This window comes from Leucopleurus acutus (assembly GCF_964270905.1).
Source record: "Leucopleurus acutus genome assembly, chromosome: 2".
NCBI lineage: Eukaryota > Metazoa > Chordata > Mammalia > Artiodactyla > Delphinidae > Leucopleurus > Leucopleurus acutus.
Genome location: NC_139143.1, coordinates 165,423,093 through 165,443,543, shown reverse-complemented (window position 1 = coordinate 165,443,543; position 20,451 = coordinate 165,423,093). Strand labels below are relative to the sequence as shown.

The 20,451-nt window shown below is 37.7% G+C and overlaps 1 protein-coding gene across 8 annotated transcripts in view; it reads left to right on the top strand.

Moving 5' to 3' along the window:
- Nucleotides 1–20,451, top strand: part of ZMYM4 (zinc finger MYM-type containing 4) — a 176,373-nt gene that overhangs the window by 53,848 nt on the left and 102,074 nt on the right. For 4 of the 8 annotated variants that reach the window (XM_082833567.1, XM_082833573.1, XM_082833572.1 and 1 more), the window contains exon 2: nucleotides 19,916–19,961. The exons of 1 other annotated variant lie outside the window; for it this stretch is intronic. In XM_082833567.1, the coding sequence (XP_082689693.1) occupies nucleotides 19,916–19,961 (46 nt within the window). Of the gene's footprint in view, nucleotides 1–19,732; nucleotides 19,962–20,451 lie in introns of those variants that run through there. 3 more of the 8 variants (XM_082833571.1, XM_082833570.1, XM_082833566.1) reach the window with 1 other exon arrangement.

The following is a 20,451-nucleotide window of genomic DNA, read 5'->3' as shown; positions in this document are numbered from 1 at the left end:
GTGAAGTTTTCAGCCATTATTTCTTCAAGTATTTTTTCTGTACTCTAGGGATTCTGATTACAAGAATGTTGTATTTTGATATGGCTCACAGATTTCTGAGGCACCATTCTTTTTTATCCCCTCAATCTTTTTTTCTCTTTCTTTTAAGATAAAGTGATTCTGTTGATCTATTTTCATGACTCTTTCCTCTCCATCTCTGTTTTGCTAATGAGCCCATGAATGAGAGATTGTTTTAGTTTTATTCATTATGCATTTTTTATTGTGGTAAAGTATACATAACAAAATTTACTATTTTACCCATTTTTAAGTGTTGAATTAATTGGCATTAATAACTTTCACATTGATTTGTAAACCCTATCCATCTTCAGAACTATTCCATTATCCCAAACTGAAACTCTTTACCCATTAAATAATGACTATCCCGTTACCCCCTTGCCCCTCCCCCCAGCCCCTGGTAACCACTCAGTGAGTTCTTATTTTGGTTTTTTGATTTTTCAGTTTTAAAACTTTAATCTGTTTTTTCATTATATCTTCTGTTTCCTTGTTGAGACATTGGTCTTTCTGTTAGTTTTTCTGTCCTTAAGTTGTTTCAGAGTTTCAAATCTTTCTGTTTTCACTCAGTATATGTGTCCCATCATAGTACTATATTCAGATCTACCTTATTTGTGTGTGTGTGTCTATGGTGTTAAAATATACATAACATTTGCCATTTTAATCATTTTTAAGTTTAGTGGCAATAAGTATATTCAGAATATTAGGGAAACATCACCTCCATCTTCAGAACTTTCTACCTCATTCTTTGTAAAGTCTGCATAGAATTCCATAGTATAATGTGTATTAATAAATAACTTAATTGTTTCCCTGCATAGGGACTTTTTAATAAATTTTCATAGTTGGAAATTATGTGGCAAAAATGTCTATCCTGCATGTTGTTAAAAATAAGCTTTTATCTGTTACTTTGTTCCCAGGGACAGTTCTGGAAGTTAGGGTATTTGTAAAGGGTGTGTGTGTGTACGTGTGTGTGTGTGTGTGTGTGTGTGTGTGTGTGTGTGTTGGCTAAGATAAAGACCTTTATTGTATTATCAGTTGTTGCCATTTTGTTTTTAAAAAATTATATTAGGCCACTTCAGCGGGGTCTGTGCTGTGGCCGCAGGCAGACTGGCCTGCATGGGTCTGGTCCCTCGTGTCTGCGCTCTCAGGCTGTAAGCGGTCGATGGGATGGAGTGCTGCAGAGCAGGGTGTGGTGCCCGTCGTGGGGCTGGGGCAGCACGAGAGCCTGCCGAGAGGCTTGGGTATGGCGGGCGCCAGACCTGAGGCCTACCCCGCAGGGAGCAACCTGGTGCGGGCTATGGGGACGGAGTGGGGCAGCTGCCACGCTGAGCTGTGAGCCCTGCGCTTCCACTGCCGCTGCTTCGGCCCCTCACGAAGCGCCGGGCAGCTCGGGAACATGGCCCTGGAGCAGCTCTGCTTGGTCCTCAAAGTGTTGTTAATAACAGTACTTGTAGTGGAAGGGACTGCTGTGGCCAGAAGGCCCAAGATGGAGAAAATATTGGAATCAAGCACATTCCTGCAACCCAGTGTGGGATTTGGGTTTGAACCAGCAATGGAGGTCATTTTGCTTCACCAAATTATCCTGACTCATATCCACCAAACAAAGAATGTATCTACATTTTGGAAGGTGCTCCATGTCAAAAAACAGAGTTAACCTTTGATGAACATTATTATATAGAACCATCATTTGAAAGTCAGTTTGATTACTTGGAAGTTCAAGATGGGCCGTTTGGTTTCTCTCCACTTGTAGATCGTTGCTGTGGTGTGAAAAGTCCTCCATTAATTAGATCACCAGGGAGATTCATGTGGATTAAGTTAAGTTCTGATGAAGAACTTGAAGGACTGGGATTTCCAGCAAAATATTTGTTTATTCCAGATCCAGACTTTACCTACCTAGGAAATTGCCAGTTTGAGCTGTCAGAAGCTGACGGAATAGTACGTTCTAGTGAGGTAGAACAAGAGGAAAACAACAAAACCTGGCCAAGCAGTTGATTGCATATGGACGATTAAAGCTACTCCAAAAGCTAAGTTGACATGGAAAGTGGATCAAGGGACTTACTTCTATGGTGGCACACTGGTTAAGAATCCGCCTACCAATGCAGGGGACATGTGTTGGAGCCCTGGTCTGGGGAGATCCCACCTGCCGCAGAGCAACTAAGCCCGTGCACCACAACTACCGAGCCTGCGTTCTAGAGCCCGCAAGCCACAACTACTGAGCCCGCATGCTCTATGGCCTGTGAGCCACAACTGCTGAGCCCGTGTGCCACAACTACTGAAGCCTGCATACCTAGAGCCCGTGCTCCACAAGAGAAGCCAGAGAAGCCACTGCAATGAGAGGCCCTCGCACTGCAACAAAGAGTAGCCCCCACTTGTTGCAACTAGAGAAAGTCCATGCACAGCAACGAAGACCCAACGCAGCCAAAAATAAATATATTAAAAAAAAGAGTTATATTCAAAGTGTATATATTTTATTTATTTTTATTTTTATTTTTTTGCGATACGCGAGCCTCTCACCGTTGTGGCCTCTCCCGTTGCAGAGCACAGGCTCTGGACGCGCAGACTCAGCGGCCATGTGGGATCCTCCCAGACCGGGGCACAAACCCGTGTCCCCTGCATTGGCAGGTGGACTCTCAACCACTGCACCACCAGGGAAGCACAAAAGTGTATATATTTTAATTGTGTACATAGTATAACTTATCTGGGCTTACAATTTTATTTTTTGTTTATCAGAGTGATATATGATTATTTAAAATTTTGAATATTACATAAGTGCTTATAATTGAGATTATATATATATCAACTCTTATGTAATTTATGCATACATATAGTTATTATATATTCCTGGTTTAAAGAGGTGCGTTTCAGGTGTATGTATGTCCTTTCAAAAAGGGAGCAGCTAATCTTTAAATAATTCTAAAACAGCATTTATAGAATCTCATTAGCTAAGAGTTTTACAGACAAATGATTGAGTTCATCCAGTTTCTCTAACTAGGAAATTTTATATAGATTATCTTTTCCTCACTTCTGGAAAGAGAGAGCACATATAGACATATTTCAGAGATATTGTGTGTTCAGTTCCAGATCACTGTAATAAATCGAATATATCAATAAAGCAACTCACATGAATTTTCGGTTTCCTAGTGCATATGAAAGTTATATTTATACTGTATTATAATCTACTGTGTGCAATAGCATTGTATCTGAAAAAACGATATGCATACCTTAATTTTAAAATACTTTGTTGCTTAAAAATGCTAACCATTATCTGAGCATTCAGCAAATCATATTCTTTCTGGTGGAAGGGCCTCCTGCCTTGATGTTGATGGCTGCTGACTGAACAGGGTGGTGATTGCTAAAGATTGTGGCAACTGTGGCAATTTCTTAAAATAAGACAACAATTAAGTTTGCTGCATGAATTGACCCTTCCTTTCACAAACGATTTCTCTCTAGCATGTAATGCTGTTTGATAGCATTTTACCCCCAGTAAAATTTCAATATTGGAGTCATGCCTCTCAGACCCCATCACTACTTTATCAACTAAGTTTATATGATGTTCTAAGTCCTTTGTTGTTATTTCAAGTCTTCACAGCATCTTCACCAGGAGTAGATTTCTTCTCAAGAAACCAGTTTTTTGCTCATCCCTTAGGAGTTATAACCAACTCCTTGTTGATTATAATTTCATCATGAGATTGCAGAAATTTAATCACATTGTCAGGGTCCAATTCTAATTCTGTTTCTACCACATCTGCAATTACTTCTTCCACCAAAATCTTAAACCCTTCAAAGTCATCCATGAAGGTTGAAATCAACTTCCTCCAAACTCCTGTTAATGTTGATATTTTGACCTCTTTCCATGAATCATGAATGTTCTTAATGACATCTGGAATGGTGAATCCTTTCCAGGAGGCTTCCAGTTGGCTTTGCCCAGATCCAGCAGAGGAAATCACTGTGTATTGCAGCTATAGCCTTATGAAATGTATTTCTTAAGTAATAAGACTTGAAAGCCACAGTGACCTCTTGATCCATGGGCTGCAGAATGAATGTTGTGTTAGCAGACACGAAACAACATTAATCTCCATTGGAGATCTTGAGTGACCAGGTGCATTGTCAGTGAGCAGTAATATTTTGAAAGGAATTTTTTTTTTCTGAGCAGTAGGTCTCGACAGTGTGCTTAAAATACTCAGTAAACCATCTTTTCAACAGATGTGCTGTCGTCTAGGCTTTGTTGTTGTATTTGTAGAGCACAAGCAGAGTAGATTTAGCATAATTCTTAAGGGCCCTTGGATTTTCAGAATGGTAAGTGAGCTTTGGCTTCAACTTCAAGTCACCAGCTACATTAGCCCCTACACGAGAGTCAGCCTGTCCTTTGAAACTTTGAAGCCAGGCATTGACTTCTCTAATTATGAAAGTCCTAGATAGCATCTTATTCCAGTAGAAGGCTGTTTCATCTATCTTGAAAATCTGCTGTTTAATGTAACCACCTTCATTAATTATCTTAGATCTTTTGGATAACTTTCTGCAGCTTCTACATCAATACTTGCTGCTTCACCTTGTACTTTGATGTTATGGAGATGGCTTCTTTCCTTAAAGCCCATGAGCCAACCTCTGCCAGCTTCAGTCTTTTTTCTGTGGCTTTCTCACCTCTCTCAGCCTTCACAGAACTGAAGATAGAGTTAGAGCCTTGCTCTGGATTAGGCTTTGGTTTAAGGGAGTGCTGTGGCTGCTTTGATCTTCTCTCCAGACCACTAAAACTTTCTCTGTATCAATAATAGGGCTCTTCTGCATTTCTATCATTCGTGTGTTCACTGGAGTAGCACTTTTTATTTCCTACAATTATTTCTCCTTTGCATTCACATCTTGGCCAACTGTTTGGTGCAAGAAGCCTAGCTTTTGCCCTGTCGGCATTTGACATGTCTTCCTCACTAAGCTTAATCATTTCTAGGTTTTGATTTAAAACGAGAGGTGTGTAGCTCTTCCTTTTACTTGAACACTTAGAAGCGATTGTTGGGTTATTAACTGGCCTAATTTCAATATTGTTGTGTCTCGGAACAGGGAGGCCTGAGGAGAGGGAGAGAGAGGGGGAGATGGCTGGTTAGTGGAGCAGTCAGAACACACACACTTATCAGTTAAATTCACTGTCTTTTATAGCTGCAGTTCATGACACCCTGAAAAGATTACAATGTTAATATCAAAGGTCACTGATCACAGATCACTGTAAAAATATAATAATAATGAAAAAATTGAAATATTGTGAGAATTACCAAAATGTGACACAGAGACAGAAAGTGAGAAGCTTTTGGAAAAAGGGTACTGATAGGCTCACTTGATGCAGGATTGCCACAAATCTTCAATTTGTAAAAATCTCAATGTGTAAAGTGCAATAAAATGAAGTGTAATAAAACAAGGTATGCCTGTATGCATTTAACAAAAAGTTCATTTAAAATGACAAATAACTCTCATGTTTTTCTTTTTTAAAAAAATATTTATTTATTTTTGGCTGTGTTGGTTCTTTGTTGCTGCGCGTGGGCTTTCTCTAGTTGCAGCGAGCGGGGACTACTGTTCGTTGCAGTGCACGGGCTTCTCATTGCGGTGGCTTCTTCTGTTGTGGAGCACGGGTTCTAGGTGCGGGCTTCAGTAGTTGTGGCACACGGCCTCAGTAGTTGTGGCTCACGAGCTCTAGAGTGCAGGCTCAGTATTTGTGGCGCATGGGCTTAGTTGCTCTATGGCATGTGGGATCTTCCCGGACCAGGGATTGAACCCGTGTCCCCGGCATTGGCGGTGGATTCTAAACCACTGCGCCACCAGGGAAGTCCCAACTCTCGTCTTTTTATAAGGTGAATGATCCAGAAATACTAAGTTTTCAATCTTGTTAGACATATTTTTATTGGTTTCTTTTTTACTGGTCTGTCAGATTATCTGGGATTAACATAACATGACACAGTAAATTAGGTGTGAGAACTAAAAACTATGAAAATTTAGTTAAAAATTATTTTTCAACTAAAAATAATTTTTTTTAGTGACAACTTAAGTTTGATCCTTCTGGCCTCTACTTATATTATCTTGTTTAATATATTAAATGTTACACTAAAGTATAATTACATACAATCTTATTACCATAAATTAATTGTGGCTTTGGAAAAAACACAGAAAACTTAGAATTTGTAAATGTCTTTCGTGATAGAAAAAGTTAGTGTGTTATCACTAAAGGAATTAATATTTTAATTTCAATTAAACTTGAACTGACTGGGCTTGCTTTTAAGTTATTCTTTAAATAGAAGTGCTTGATCATGTCTGGTTAGTTCTATGAGATACTCTCTCTTAAGAAATTTTAAATATTTAAATCATATTTTCTTTTTAATATATATGCATGACAGCCGTTATTGGGCAGTGATGAATACACTCAACGATCCGTACAGTTTGGTGCTACTGCCTAAGGGGCCAGTAGTTGTACCCAGAATTGATTTTATACCATTAGTGCTAATGTCAACACGGTAAAAATACATGGAATGTCTTAGTATTACTGTGAAAATAGTTTTGACTTTGGGGGACTCCTGAAAGGATTCTGGGACCCTTATGGTCTAAGAACCACATGTAGAGAACCACTGCTTCTGGGGTTTTATTTTTCAGAGGTTTCTTAGATGGCGGCAGATATTTGTAGGCTGAGTAATCTTTGTTTGCCTTTGTTTTTTCATTCCACAGATACTTTGAAGCTAGACATCAGTTAACTTTTCAATGTTTTGTCAATATATGATTTAGGAGATTTCTTCGGATTGATTTTTACTTTTTTGAGTTGTAGCAGTTTGCACCTTGATTGATGTCAGGGATCCGAGGTTTTTACTTTTACCTTAAATAATTGAAGAAAACTTTTATTTGTTTTAAGTTTTATAATTTACAACTTTGTATTTGTTGTAGATATTAGGAAGCAGTGAAGATATTTCCCTTGAGGGATATCACGAATTTTATTATTATTTTTTTGTTTTTTGCTTTCGTTTTTTTCTGGCCGCAACTGTGTGGCCTGTGGGATCTTAATAACAGTGAATATTTTTTGTTTTGTTTTGTTTTGTTTTGTTTTGGCCATCTGACATGTGGGATCTTAGTTCCCCGACCAGGGATTGGACCCTCGCCCCCTGCATTGGAAACTTGGAGTCTTAACCACTGGACTGCCAGGGAAGTCTCATGAATTTTATAATAAATGTTCCTGAGCTTCCAAATGAGGAACCAAATTTATACATCATTTTGGAGTAGAAAATTTGATGACAAAAGTATAGCTAAACAGTTTCAAACATATTATAAAGAATCATGGGAGCACATATTTTCCTTCTTCCTTAGTTTATGTTTCAGGGTAAATGCAGCATTCTATCAATACATATTCAGATTGAAAGGGAGACATTGTCCACCTATTCAAAAATGACTTTTCTTTTTCCTTTTTAAATCTGGATAGCTTAATTTTCTCCTTAGCTGTTGTGAAAAAAGTCATAAAAGAAGTTATTTTAGGACGATAGCTTTTCACAGTTGAGTCTGATTTTTATTTGAAGTTTTTTTCTCAGTGATGACTGAGAATCTGTACTCTGTCTATATTTGGTGATAAATATTGTCCATTTTATTTATAAGGTTTTTGTAGCTATTTGAACAAATGTCTTTTCCATTAAAATATGCATGTTAATTAAGCAGTGAAATGATACATTCTGTGACTCTTTAGTAATACATTTCTATTGTCTGAGTTCAATATAATTCTGAATTTGGAATTAATTCAGTTGCTTCAGTTCATAGAATTATGAATTTGTAAAATCCAGCTTACTTCAGTTGTTTCTTTTGTTTTTAAAATTAATTAATTTTTGGCTGTGTTGGGTCTTCGTTGCTGCGTGTGGGCTTTCTGTAGTTGCGGCGGTTTGAGGTTACTCTGCGTTGCGGTGTGCGGGCTTCTCATTGCAGTGGCTTCTCTTGTTGCGGAACACAGGCTCTAGGCACGCGGGCTTCAGTAGTTGTGGCATGCGGGCTTAGTAGTTGTGGGTCGTGGGCTCTAGAGCACAGGCTCAGTAGTTGTGGTGCATGGGCTTAGTTGCTCCATGGCATGTGGGTTCTTCCCGGACCAGGGCTCGAACCCGTGTCCCCTGCATTGGCAGGCGGGTTCTTAACCACTGCGCCACCAGGAAAGTCCACTTAAGTTGCTTCTAATTGTAACTTTGGTGACAGCACGTGAGATACTAATTACAAACACTAAGTATACTTATAGTAAGTTGATAGTCAGTTTTGTTTTGTTGGAGAAATCGAGCCCATTTAAGTTTTAGTTCATGTCAAAGTAATTTTAGTGGAAATAATTATTATATTTTACTTTACATAAATTTTAGAATGAATAAAAATGTGAAAGGAGTGCGGATTTGATTCCATTTTAAGGGAAGACTTGTCAATATCTTAAGTCATTTAATTGGGAAAAAAGCACCTAAGGAGAGAGAATTAGGTCGACTTTTTTAGTGTCTTCATCAAGTTTTCAGTCTCCGTTACACCAATTTGAGTTTTTAGTTTATGCCTAGCTTGAAGGGAATTGTGAGCATCAAGTTTGAGAGGCTGGAGAGAACTTTTAGGGTATTGTAGACCAACTTCATTCGTTTATATGGGTTGAAGAATTTGAACCACGGAAGAGTTAAGTTTCTAGTTTAAGGTCTGTTAGTGAATTAGAAGCAGAGTAGCATCTAGAAAGAAACTCTACTGATGCTAACAGTCTTTCTTGAGACCTATTACATATTTGACAGCAAATATTTTCCACATCTAACTACATACTTACATTTTGTTTACTCTGTACAGTCAGTCTTCACTTTGCAGGCTTCTGATATGCTCGAATTTCTGTTGGTATAGTTTAGTTAAAAAACACCGGTCACCTAACAATACAGTTCAACTGTCATTTACTGTGGTATGTTAACTGAATAATTGTGTAGTGTATAAACTTTGATGCTCGCTCTTCAGTTCACAAATCACTACATATATCAATAGATAGATGCCCATAATAATTGGTGACCAATCACATTACTTCTCTCAAAGTCTGTTGGAGGTTGGTCACTGTGCGTCTGTTATTCATTTTTTGTACAGATAGCAAAGTTTACAGATGTGTTACCTCTTTGTTTTCCAATGATAAATTCATGTGACATTTTACAAAACTGGACAATCAAAGGAGAGAGTTGACCAGCAAAGATGGAAGTTCATCAAAGAAATGAAAGGTGATAATACTAGATCTGAAAAATTGGATGTTATAGAAGATTTGAAAGTAGTGGCAGGTAGTGAAGATAGGACAAGTACTTTTCCTGTATGAAGGTTTGGTATGAACTGTATTGAAAACATGAGATGAATATAAAAAATAAGGTAAAATTGCTTCAACATCATATAGTTTAAATTGTAATAGAAACAGATCTCAATCAGTTTGGCTAACATTCATGCCAAGCTGCATTGAAAGAAAACTAATTACAAGGAGACTGAAGAAATTTTCATTACCAGTAAAGGCTGGTTTCATTTCAGAATCAGCATGCTGCTAGAGCAGATAGGGATGCTGCTGTGAATTTTACTCCCAGATTCCAAAGATTAGTTGAGCAAATAATTGATCATCAACTATTTAATGTGGGATAGGTCTGTTTTGGAAGGCAGTCTCATCAGTAATTTATGTGACGGAAGACAGGATCATGAAGTGGTCATAAGGTGGAGAATATAGATATAAAGTCTGAGGAACTTAGTAAAGGCAAATTTATGAACATAAATGAAGAAAAGTGATTGTGACAGAAAGGATGAAAATGTCTCAGAGGAAGTGACTGGAAAAAGTATCACGTTAAAGGAACTCTTGGAAGTATATGACAAGATTGAAAGGGCAAAGGATAAAATGTTGCATGTCCAACCAAACTTGGAAAGATTTATGACATTTTGCCAAGGCTTGGAAGAGATACTTATTCTGTATCATAAGTTATATGAGGAAAAGAAGGAGGTAAGCACTGTCTTACTTTCTTGGTAAGGTTTTTACAAAGAAACAAAATACTGATTCTCAATGTTTCTTATGTTTTAAATTATAAAATAGTAAATATTACACAGTATTCTTCATTTCTCTATACATTTTAACTGACAGTAAAAGAGTCTTAAACAGAACAATGTAATTTTTTCCCTTTAATTATTCAGATTGCTTTGCTTGATTTCAGATTGCAAAGTCATTTTTGTGGTCCTGTACTACAGTGCAAAGTGAGCACTTCCTGTATAAAAAGTACGTTTTTCCCATAAGAAATTTGTTATATTTTCCAAGTTGATAAAATGATTATAAAGATTATCAATATGAATAAATTTGAAGCTTTAAGTAAAGGATGTTTGAATTGGAGTAGCAATAGGGAAAAAAGACTAGCATTACAGTTGTGGGGTTGAGGGAAGAGGACTGGACATTTAATTTGGAGTGGTCTGTTGCAAGCATAAAAACTATTTGATGCTCCTGCTTAATTTTTGTGATTCTTGCAAATTTTAAAGTAAACTGATGATGTTTAAGTTTTTAATATAAAATGAGTTTTAAATACTTATTAACTAGTAAAAGTAATTCTTTTGTTCAGCAAACATTTATTGATCTTCTGTATGTTAGGCATTGTTGTTGTAGGTGCTAGGCTTACAGCAGTATGGGACAGACACAGATCTCTCTAGACTAGAATATACTTTAACTTTCTTCCTGCTTTGAACTGGTAAGAACAGATACTACACTTGATCTTAGCCCAAAGGCCGAGAAGTGATTCCCTGCTTTGAAAAATGTGGAATCTCTAATTCTTTATGAGTCTTGATTTCATTTAGGTTCTGTTGAAAGAAACTAACTATTTTTACTTTTTGTATAACTTTAAAGGCTTTTGTGTAGACAGTGTTTATTGTTCCTTTTTTAGGTAGTCTCCAAAATGGGGTTACAACTCCAGGTTTATATAACCCCTGTCGATGGGATATTTCATGATACAGCTTCAGAGATGTGGATGGGTACTTGATTTCTTATAGAATCCCCAACTTGGGAGTAAAGTTTTTATAGTTGCTGTCATAGATGCATCTGTAGGTGTAGAGCTGGGAAAGAGTTGTGAATTCTGCCTTGTTCAGGAGGTTGGATGTTTGTGGATTATGTGAGATTATGGCATCGTTAAAGAGTTGTAACTTTAGTTTAGACATTAGCTATTGATTTTAAGACTGGAGAAGCTTAAACACTGCACAGTGGTCTAGAGAGATGAAACTACGTGATGGATTGGGTGAGCTGTAGGTCATTAGCTAGAGTATTTGCTTTGGGAATGGGGATGTAATAGGTATATGAAGGCAGGAAAAGATGAAGCAGTAGAGGAAGTAGGGCCAGACTGTGGAGGGTCAGAAGTTTGGGCTTTTTTCTGGGGAGCCTTTTTCACAGCGCTATGTTTGTGTACTTTTAAACTCTCAGTACCTCCATTTCTTCACCTACAAAATAGAGGTGTTAACAGTACTTACTTGATGAGATTTTGAGGAGGTTAAATTGAATTAAGTCATGTAAAGTGCTTGAAAAAGACCAGACACAGGGTAAGGTTCTTGCTAAGTATTGACCACTAATCATTATGGTTTGTGAACCATTGCATCAGGTAATCTAAAAAATTCTGTAATCAGGCAGTTGATAGAAATGATAATCACAAATGGTTAATAACTATATGGAAAGATGCTTCAAAATTATGAAAATGAAAGCAATTAAATGTAAATAAAACAGCAAAATGCAAATTTAAATGAGATAACATCTTTTTCCTACCAAATTGAGGATGGTGAATAAAACTCCATGCCAAATGGTGGAAAAGTTCTATAATATTATATTTGGAAAAAATATCTGATCACAGAACTCTTTTTTCTTAGGGCCCCTTGAAGGTTTTGCATAACAAATAATGAGAAATGCAAAGTTATGATATTCACTTTATATAAAAGATACTGAGAGATTATACAACACAATGTGCTATGGCCTTATAGGTATCCCACGATAAAAAAGATTTATCTAGAAAGTGATACTGACACATACATAAGTTAACTGTGCCATAAGTGACTGTAAATGAAATGTGAATCAAGTGCTACAGAGAAGGAGTCAAGAATTCTAAATGGGGGCTTCCCTGGTGGCGCAGTGGTTGAGAGTCCGCCTGCCGATGCAGGGGACACAGGTTCGTGCCCTTGTCTGGGAAGATCCCACATGCCGCGGAGCGGCTGGACCCGTGAGCCATGGCCGCTGAGCCTGCGCGTCCGGAGCCTGTGCTCCGCGGCGGGAGAGGCCGCGGCAGTGAGAGGCCCACGTACCGCAAAAAAAAAAAAAAAAAAAAAAAAAAAGAAAAAGAATTCTAAATGGGTTATCAGAAAAGGCCTTATTGAAGAGCTGTATTTTAAAGAAGCACTGGAGAGAATTCCCTGGTGGTCCAGTGGTTAGAACTCCACACTTCCACTGCTAGTGGCTCGGATTAAATCCCTGGTTGGGTAACTAAGATCCTGCAAGCTGCGCGGCGCGGCAGAAAAAAAAAACAACAAAAAAACCCAGCAGTAGCATTGGAATTTTATCAGATAGAAGTCATTTCCAGTAGAAGGAAAACAATATGAGAATGGTATGATGAGAACTTTGGGTAGGAGTAAGAAATAACCTTACTCCATAGAGTAATTTTCAGAGCACGAATCTTCCTTCTTGCCATCTCCTTCATTTTTTTTTCTTAGGATAAAGTCCAGTGTCTAAACATGACTAATACTTAGGGTGACCAAACTGAGACTTTTTTTTCTTTGCTTTTATTTTTTTGGCTGCACCCTGTGGCATGCCAGATCCTTGTTCCCCAACCAGGGATCAAAACCTGCGCCCCCTGCATTGGAAGCGGGGAGTCTTAACCACTGGACTGCCAAGGAAGTCCCAAACTGAGACACTTTTGAGAGTGAAAGGGAGCACATTAACAATTACATGGGGATGATAGGCCTAAGCTGAGATGCTTTTGGCTAACTGGAATATGTGGTCACCCTGTCTATGAAGAATGTCCAGTGTTTGGCCCATGATTTGTCATCAGCTTTATTTTACAGTGCTGACCTGCTTTATTGCCAGAATTCTTATCCACCTAGTCTTTCTGAATTTTGAATTCTCTATTTTATCTCCTGCTAAGAACCTTTACATTTGCTGTTCTTTTCTTGAACCTTCTCTCCCATCTTTTCACCTGTTTTAATTCTTAGTCATCCTTCAGATCTTAAATTACAGAACAGTGTTTCTTTGTCTCTCCTGACCTCCTGTATAGGTTAGCTCATCATGGAGAGTAGTGGTTTATCTAAAACCCTAAGATGTGTTGGAAATATAACTGATAGTCTTACTACTGATCAGTTGAAGAGAATGGAGGAAAAGTTTTGAGAGTTCTTGTTTGACTTCCAGGGTGTTGGGGCTACTACTAAAATGAAAAAAGGTGAAAAGAGTAGGTTTTAGAGAAGAAGATGCTGAAGCACATTTGATAGTTTTCAGTATCTGCTTAATCATTGAAAAATCCACCTTCAGCTCCCTCAACTGTTTTATAGCTATTGGTCTATTGTTTAGTTTTCATTGAATAAATTTATCATATAAACTCTCAAATTGTTACAGATATTAAAACCAGTTTGAGAAAAGTGTTTATGGTATTAGGCATTCTAGCAATTATGTCCAGGGAATTTGTGAAGTTGTATGGAGGATCAAAGAGAAAAGTAACTTTTTTTTTTTTTGCGTTACGCGGGCCTCTCACTGTTGTGGCCTTTCCCGTTGCGGAGACGCGCAGGCTCAACGGCCATGGCTCACGGGCCTAGCCGCTCTGCAGCATGTGGGATCTTCCTGGACCGGGGCATGAACCCGTGTCCCCTGCATCGGCAGGCGGACTCTCAACCACTGCGCCACCAGGGAAGCCCAAATTAACTTTTTTAAAATAAAATAAAAATTATTGGTTTAGGATCCAATAAGTTTCTTTTTTTAAAAAAATTATTTTATTCTTGGCTGCATCGGGTCTTAGTTGCGGCATGTGGGATCTTCATTGCGGTGCGTGGGCTTCTGTCTAGGTGTGGTGTGTGAGTTTTCTCTGTCTAGTTGTGGCACGTGGGCTCTGTAGTTTGCAGCATGCGGGCTCTGTAGTTGAGGCATGTGGGCTCAGTAGTTGTGGCATGTGGGCTTAGTTGCCCCATGGCATGTGGGATCTTAGTTCCCCAACCAGGGATTGAACCTCCGTCCCCTGCATTGGAAAGTGAACTCTTTACCACTGGACCACCAGGGAAGTCCCAATAAATTTCTAACTGTGATTTTTTTTTTTTTTTGGCCACACCACGTGGCACGTGGGATTAGTTCCCTGACCAGAGAGCGAACCCGGGCCCCCTGCAGTGGAAACGCAGAGTCCTAACCACTGGACAGCCAGGGGATTCCCTCTAACTGTGATTTTTTAAATGTTTAATTTTTTTTCTGCAGGTGGCTGTGGGTGGTGTTTATCAATTCACAGTATATTGGGATTTTTAATTCCTCCAGGGTTAGGGAACTTCAGTGTTCTGTTTTTTAAGTAAAAATATAGTTTATCCCCAATGCTTAATTTTTGAAATACAGAGGGCTGAAACATTTGCCCAGTGCTTTCCTTTTATTTTAAGCAGTGGACACATTTTTACAAGTGAAATGTTGTAATCAACCCTAATTTTTAAAACAAGGGAAGATATCTTTTATTAGTGTAATCATATTGCTCACATTTACTGTATATTTACTTTGCTAAGTACCTGCTAAATGCTTTTCATTTAATCATCCTAACAATCCTGGGAAGTGTAAGTATCACTATATATATATTTTGTGGGTAAGGAAATTTGAAAGTAAAAACCTTAAAGTTATTTATTTTATAAGTTTAAATATGAACAGTTATATGTTTTGAATGGGTAGAACCTATGAGACTATTTTGATAACTAAAAATGAACTGGTAATTTTTTGTCCTAAATTAATATCTATATTCATTTATTTTTTTAATTTTAAGTTTTGTAGTACTGAGAAAATCCTTGCCCATACAAAATATTTATTATGGATTTTTAAAAAAATATTTACTTATTTGGTTGCACCAAGTCTTAGTTGTGGCAAATGGGCTCCTCAGTTGTGGCTCCAGGGCTCCTTAGTTGCGGCATGTGGGGTCCTCAGTTGTGGCATGTGAACTCAGTTGTGGCATGTGAACTCAGTTGCGGCATGCATGTGGGATCCAGTTCCCTGCGTTGGGAGCTCGGAGTCTCATCCACTGCGCCACCAGGGAAGTCCTGAAGTCAGCTTTGCTTTTAAGTCCAATTAAATCTTTCATGAAACTTGAGCGATGAGTAGTACATTAATTTCAAAGCTAAATTACTATTTGTATCTAATTTCTTATTTATAAATATACAGGCTGGACAAGAAGCACCCAAACATATTTAGCGAAATCACTATTTTGTAACAAAGCTAAGTCTTATTACTTGTACATTTGTTGACACCCCATTGGTTAGATTATAGGCCAAGCAGGTGTTCTGGAGTCCTGATGGAGTCCATAATTGAGAGTGATGTTAGTGTGACCTGCTTGGGCAATGTTAAGTGAGTAGTCACCAGCAGGTTTGAATTAAAACAAATAAAAACTCAAAAAAACACACAACCCAATCAAAAAATGGGCAGAAGATCTCAATAGACATTTCTCCAAAGAAGACATATACATGGCCAACAGGCACATGAAAAGATGCTCAACGACACTAATTATTAGAGAAATGTGAATCAAAGCTACAATGAAGTATCACCTCACACCAGTCAGAATGGCCGTCCTCAAAAAGTCTACAAATGATAAATTCTGGAGAGGGTGTGGAGAAAAGGGAACCCTGCTACACTGTTGGTGGGAATGTAAATTGGTACAGCCACTATGGAGAACAGTATGGAGGTTCCTTAAAAACCTAAAAATAGAGCTATAATATGATCCAGCAGTCCTACTCCTGGGCATGTATCTGGAAAAAACCAATAATTTGAAAATATACATGCACCCCAATGTTCACTGCAGTACTATCTACAATAGCCAAGACATGGAAGCAACCTAAATGACCATCAACAGATGAATGGATAAAGAAGATGTACATATATACAGTGGAATATAACTCAGCCATTTTAAAAAAGAATGAAATAATGCCATTTGCAGCAACATGGATGGACCTAGAGATTATCTTACTAAGTGAAGTAAGTCAAAGATAAATATCATATGATATCACTTATATGTGGAAACAAAAAGAATGAAACAAATAAACTTATTTGCAAAACAGAAAGAGACTCACAGACTTCAAAAACAAATTTAAGGTTACCAAAGGGGAAAGGTGGGTGGGAGGGATAAATTAGGAGGTTGGGATTAACATACATACTACTATATATAAAATAATCAACTAGGACCTATTGTATAGCACAGGGAACTCTACTCAATACTCTGTAGTAACCTATATGGGAAAAGAACTTGAAAAAGAATAGATATGTGTATATGTATAACTGAGTCACTTTGCTGTACACCTGAAACTAACACAACATTGTAAATCAACTATACTCCAATATAAAATAAAAAGGGTTTTTAAAGAAGAAAAAAACAACAACAAAATCAAAATGAGTCAAAGACAGACTCTCCCCTAATTGATGCTCTGCCTTATCAAGAAGTTCAAATACATAAAGAGTTAGCACTAAAATGAGGTAACCTCATCACACAGGAAATTGTACTTGAGGGACTTCATTGTATTAAACATATTATTTATTTAACACATTTGAATGTATATTTTAAAAATTATTCTTTAAAAAATACTGGTATATGCCCACATAACAACTCCCTGTTAATCTTGTTTCAGTAGTGCCTTTTGGTTTTTAATACCTAAACTTTATAGAAGTATTTTTCTCAATGTGTTTTTAAAACAGCTTAATAGAGATGTAATTCATATGTCATGCAGTTCACCCATTTAAAGTGCATAATTCAGTAGCTGTATTTTCACAGTTGTGCAGCCACATCAACGTTAGAACATTTTCATCACCAGAAAAAAGAAAGGCAGTATTGTAGAAAAAGTGCATTATCTTCAAACACTTGGATCCCCTTCTTTCTTTTTTTCTTACATATTTTACTTTATTTTTAAAAATTTTATTGGAGTATAATTGCTTTACAATGTTGTGTTTCTACTGTACAGCAAAATGAATCAGCTGTACATATACATATATCCCCTCTTTTTTGGATTTCCTTCCCATTTAGGTCACCACAGAGGACTGAGTAGAATTCCCTGAGCTGTACAGTAGGTTCTTATTAGTTATCTATTTTATATGTAGTATCAATAGTGTATATATGTCAATCCCAATCTTCCAATTCATCCTACCACCCTCGGATCCCTTTCAGTGCAGACAAGTGCTTTCATTCTTTGGCTTGCAGTCACATCTCCCATTTCCCTTTTATTCTAGAACATAGCTCATTGAGTGGAATGGTAGGTAGAATAACCTTTACAATTTCTTTTCTTTGCTTTCCTTTTCAGTGTTCATATCATTGAATTCAGTTATGTTAAATGTGTTTAATGAATCACCTGCACTATAATTTTTTATTTTCTCTTTTTGTTTGCTTTTGGAAACTCTGACATTTCACCAGGATGTATCTTTTTTTTCGCTTTCTCTTTGTTATTTGGTGGACCCATTCAATCTCAAATATTAATTTATTTAGTTCAGGGAAATTTTCTTCTATTATTTCACCTGTCTATTGTTCTCTTCTTTGGATTTGCCTTTGAGATTTCTGTTACACCTAATCGTTTAATCTTCCATGTTTTCATATAAAGTATCTTCCAACTCTTTGACTTTTTGTTTTTTGGAAACTGATTGAGAACTCTGTCGTTAGCTTGGCCAGTAAGATTTTTATTTTTGCTGCCATTTTCTTGTTTCCAAATATTTTCTCATGTCTCCTTTTCATGGCCCATCTAAATATTTTCTGATGTTTAGTTTTTTGTATCAGTAGCCTCTCAGATATCTCAGATACCACTTAAAAATATTTTTTAGAAGTTCGTTTTCTGTAAATTGTTTCCTTCTGGAGTGGTTATTCTGTTAATTCACCTTGAGCCTTCTCTTTCCCATAGTTAATTTCTTTCAGAAACCTGGGATCCTCGGTTGTCTGTTCACATTTATGAGTGTTAGCTAGCTGTCGTGTTGTGTTTCATCTGTAGTTACGTAGGTAGTTCTTTTTCCCTGAAGTTTTTCCCTTGAATGGGGAGATTTCACTCTAGCTTAGTAGGCAAGGTTTATCACAAAGCTGACTTGTTTCTGTTTTTGCCTCATTGATGAGTAGTAGGTAGAGAAGCAGGAGATTGGAATGCTCAAACTTGCCAAAGTGAGGAGACCTTTGAAGACTAGGAGTGAAACATACTAGTAGTGTCTTTATTAGCTTCTGGGTGGAGTTGCCGCTGCTTTACTTTTTTCCCCCCATGTCTGTTTTAAAGGCCTGAAATTACGTCAGACTTGGCTCTGCTTCTGTCTTGGGCCCTAACATACTCAAAAAGGAACCATTCCTGTAATATGGCTTACTTTCATTTAAAGAGAAGCAGAGGGACTTCCCTGGTGGTCCAGTGGTTAAGAATCTATCTTGCAATGCAGGGGACGCTGATTTGATCCCTGGTCAGGAAACTAAGATCCCACATTCCACAGGGCAACTAAGCCTGCGCACCGCAATTAAGAGCCCGAGCGCCACAACGAAAGATCCCACGTGCTGCAACTAAGACCCGACGCAGCCAAAAAATAAATAAATATTAAAGAGCAGCAGACTTCTGGCTTTAGCCTAAGAGCAAAACCTATTGATGCTGGTGGTTCTGTTTAGTTATTATTTTTTTAATTAATTAATTTTGGTTGTGTTGGGTCTTCAGTGCTGCACGCGGGCTTTCTTTAGTTGCCTCAAGCAGGGACTACTCTTCGTTGGGTGCGTGGGCTTCTCATTGCAGTGGCTTCTCTTGTTGCAGAGCACGGGCTCTAGAGTGTAGGCTCAGTAGTTGTGGCGCATGGGCTCAGTAGTTGTGGCTTGCAGGCTCTAGTGCACAGGCTCAGTAGTTGTGGCACACGGGCTTAGTTGCTCCACAGCATGTGACATCTTCACGGACCAGGGCTTGAACCCGTGTCCCCTGCATTGGCAGGCAGATTCTTAACCAATGCGCCACCAGGGAAGCCCTGTTCTGTTCAGTTTTGATTAGAAGTTTTACATAGTTCTTAATAATAAGTGTTGTTAGTAAGTTCTCAGTAAGTGTTGGCTGTGTTTTTTATTATTATTATTACAAAAGTATATGATCCTCTGTATTTTGTGATAGGAAAGTGATTTTTGAAAAATAAGTAGCTTTTTTGAATCACTTTTTTGTACACCTGAAACCTTGTAAACCAACTATACTTCAGTTTTTTTTTTTTTTTTGCGGTACGCGGGCCTCTCACTGTTGTGGTCTCTCCCGTTGCGGAGCACAGGCTCCGAACACGCAGGCTCAGCGGCCATGGCTCACGGGCCCAGCTGCTCCGCGGCATGTGGGATCTTCCCGGACCAGGGCACGAACCCGTGTCCCCTGCATCGGCAGGCGGACTCTCAACCACTGCGCCACCAGGGAAGCCCTATACTTCAGTTTTTTAAAAAAACCTTAAAAAAATAAAATAAGTAGCTTTTTTATAGTGAGGGCATGTATTTATGTCTTCATTTTTGGGTTGCGGGCTTTGGCCTGAGAACCCGTTTTATTCATTCTGAATTTTACTTTACTCTGTTTGGTGGTGTTTTTGTTCATGTTGTTGTGAATTCATATACTTTGGGTTGAAGATTACAGCTCTAAGGAGAGCAAGGAGGGACACTAAAGGGTATGAATGAAGGATATGATAATAATGTTACTTTTTCTTTTTTTGCTTTTTCAGTTTGAGCAGAAAACTGGTGCAGTTTTTGATGAAATTGTAGAGAACTGTAAGTACCGTTCTAGAAAGAAACCAATCATGTCTTTAGATAGATAATAAATATGTCTAGAGAAAACATTAATCTGTAACAGTGATTAGTTAGGGCTAATTAATGTGATGGTCCAATTTGATTTAAGTTTAGATCTTATCACACTTTGTTAGTATTTTAATAAAGTTAATCTGAATTGTAAGAATCTTACTCTTTTCTTTAAATATTTTATTCTCATAGTTATTAATGTTGAAATATAGCCATGCTTTGTGTGTGTGTGGATCATATTGAACTTATCACTCAGTAAAGGTTTCTACTTTGTTTACAGGGTCTCTTAATTTTCTCTTCATATTTTTTCCATTGTTATATGGTTTTCTTAAAAGAAACTTTGTTTCTTAGATTATAAAAGTAATACATTCTATTTTATAATACAAAAATGAATAAAGCAGAAAATAAAAGCCTTTACCATTCTCCAAGGAGAATCAGTTTTAAACATGTAATATATATCTTT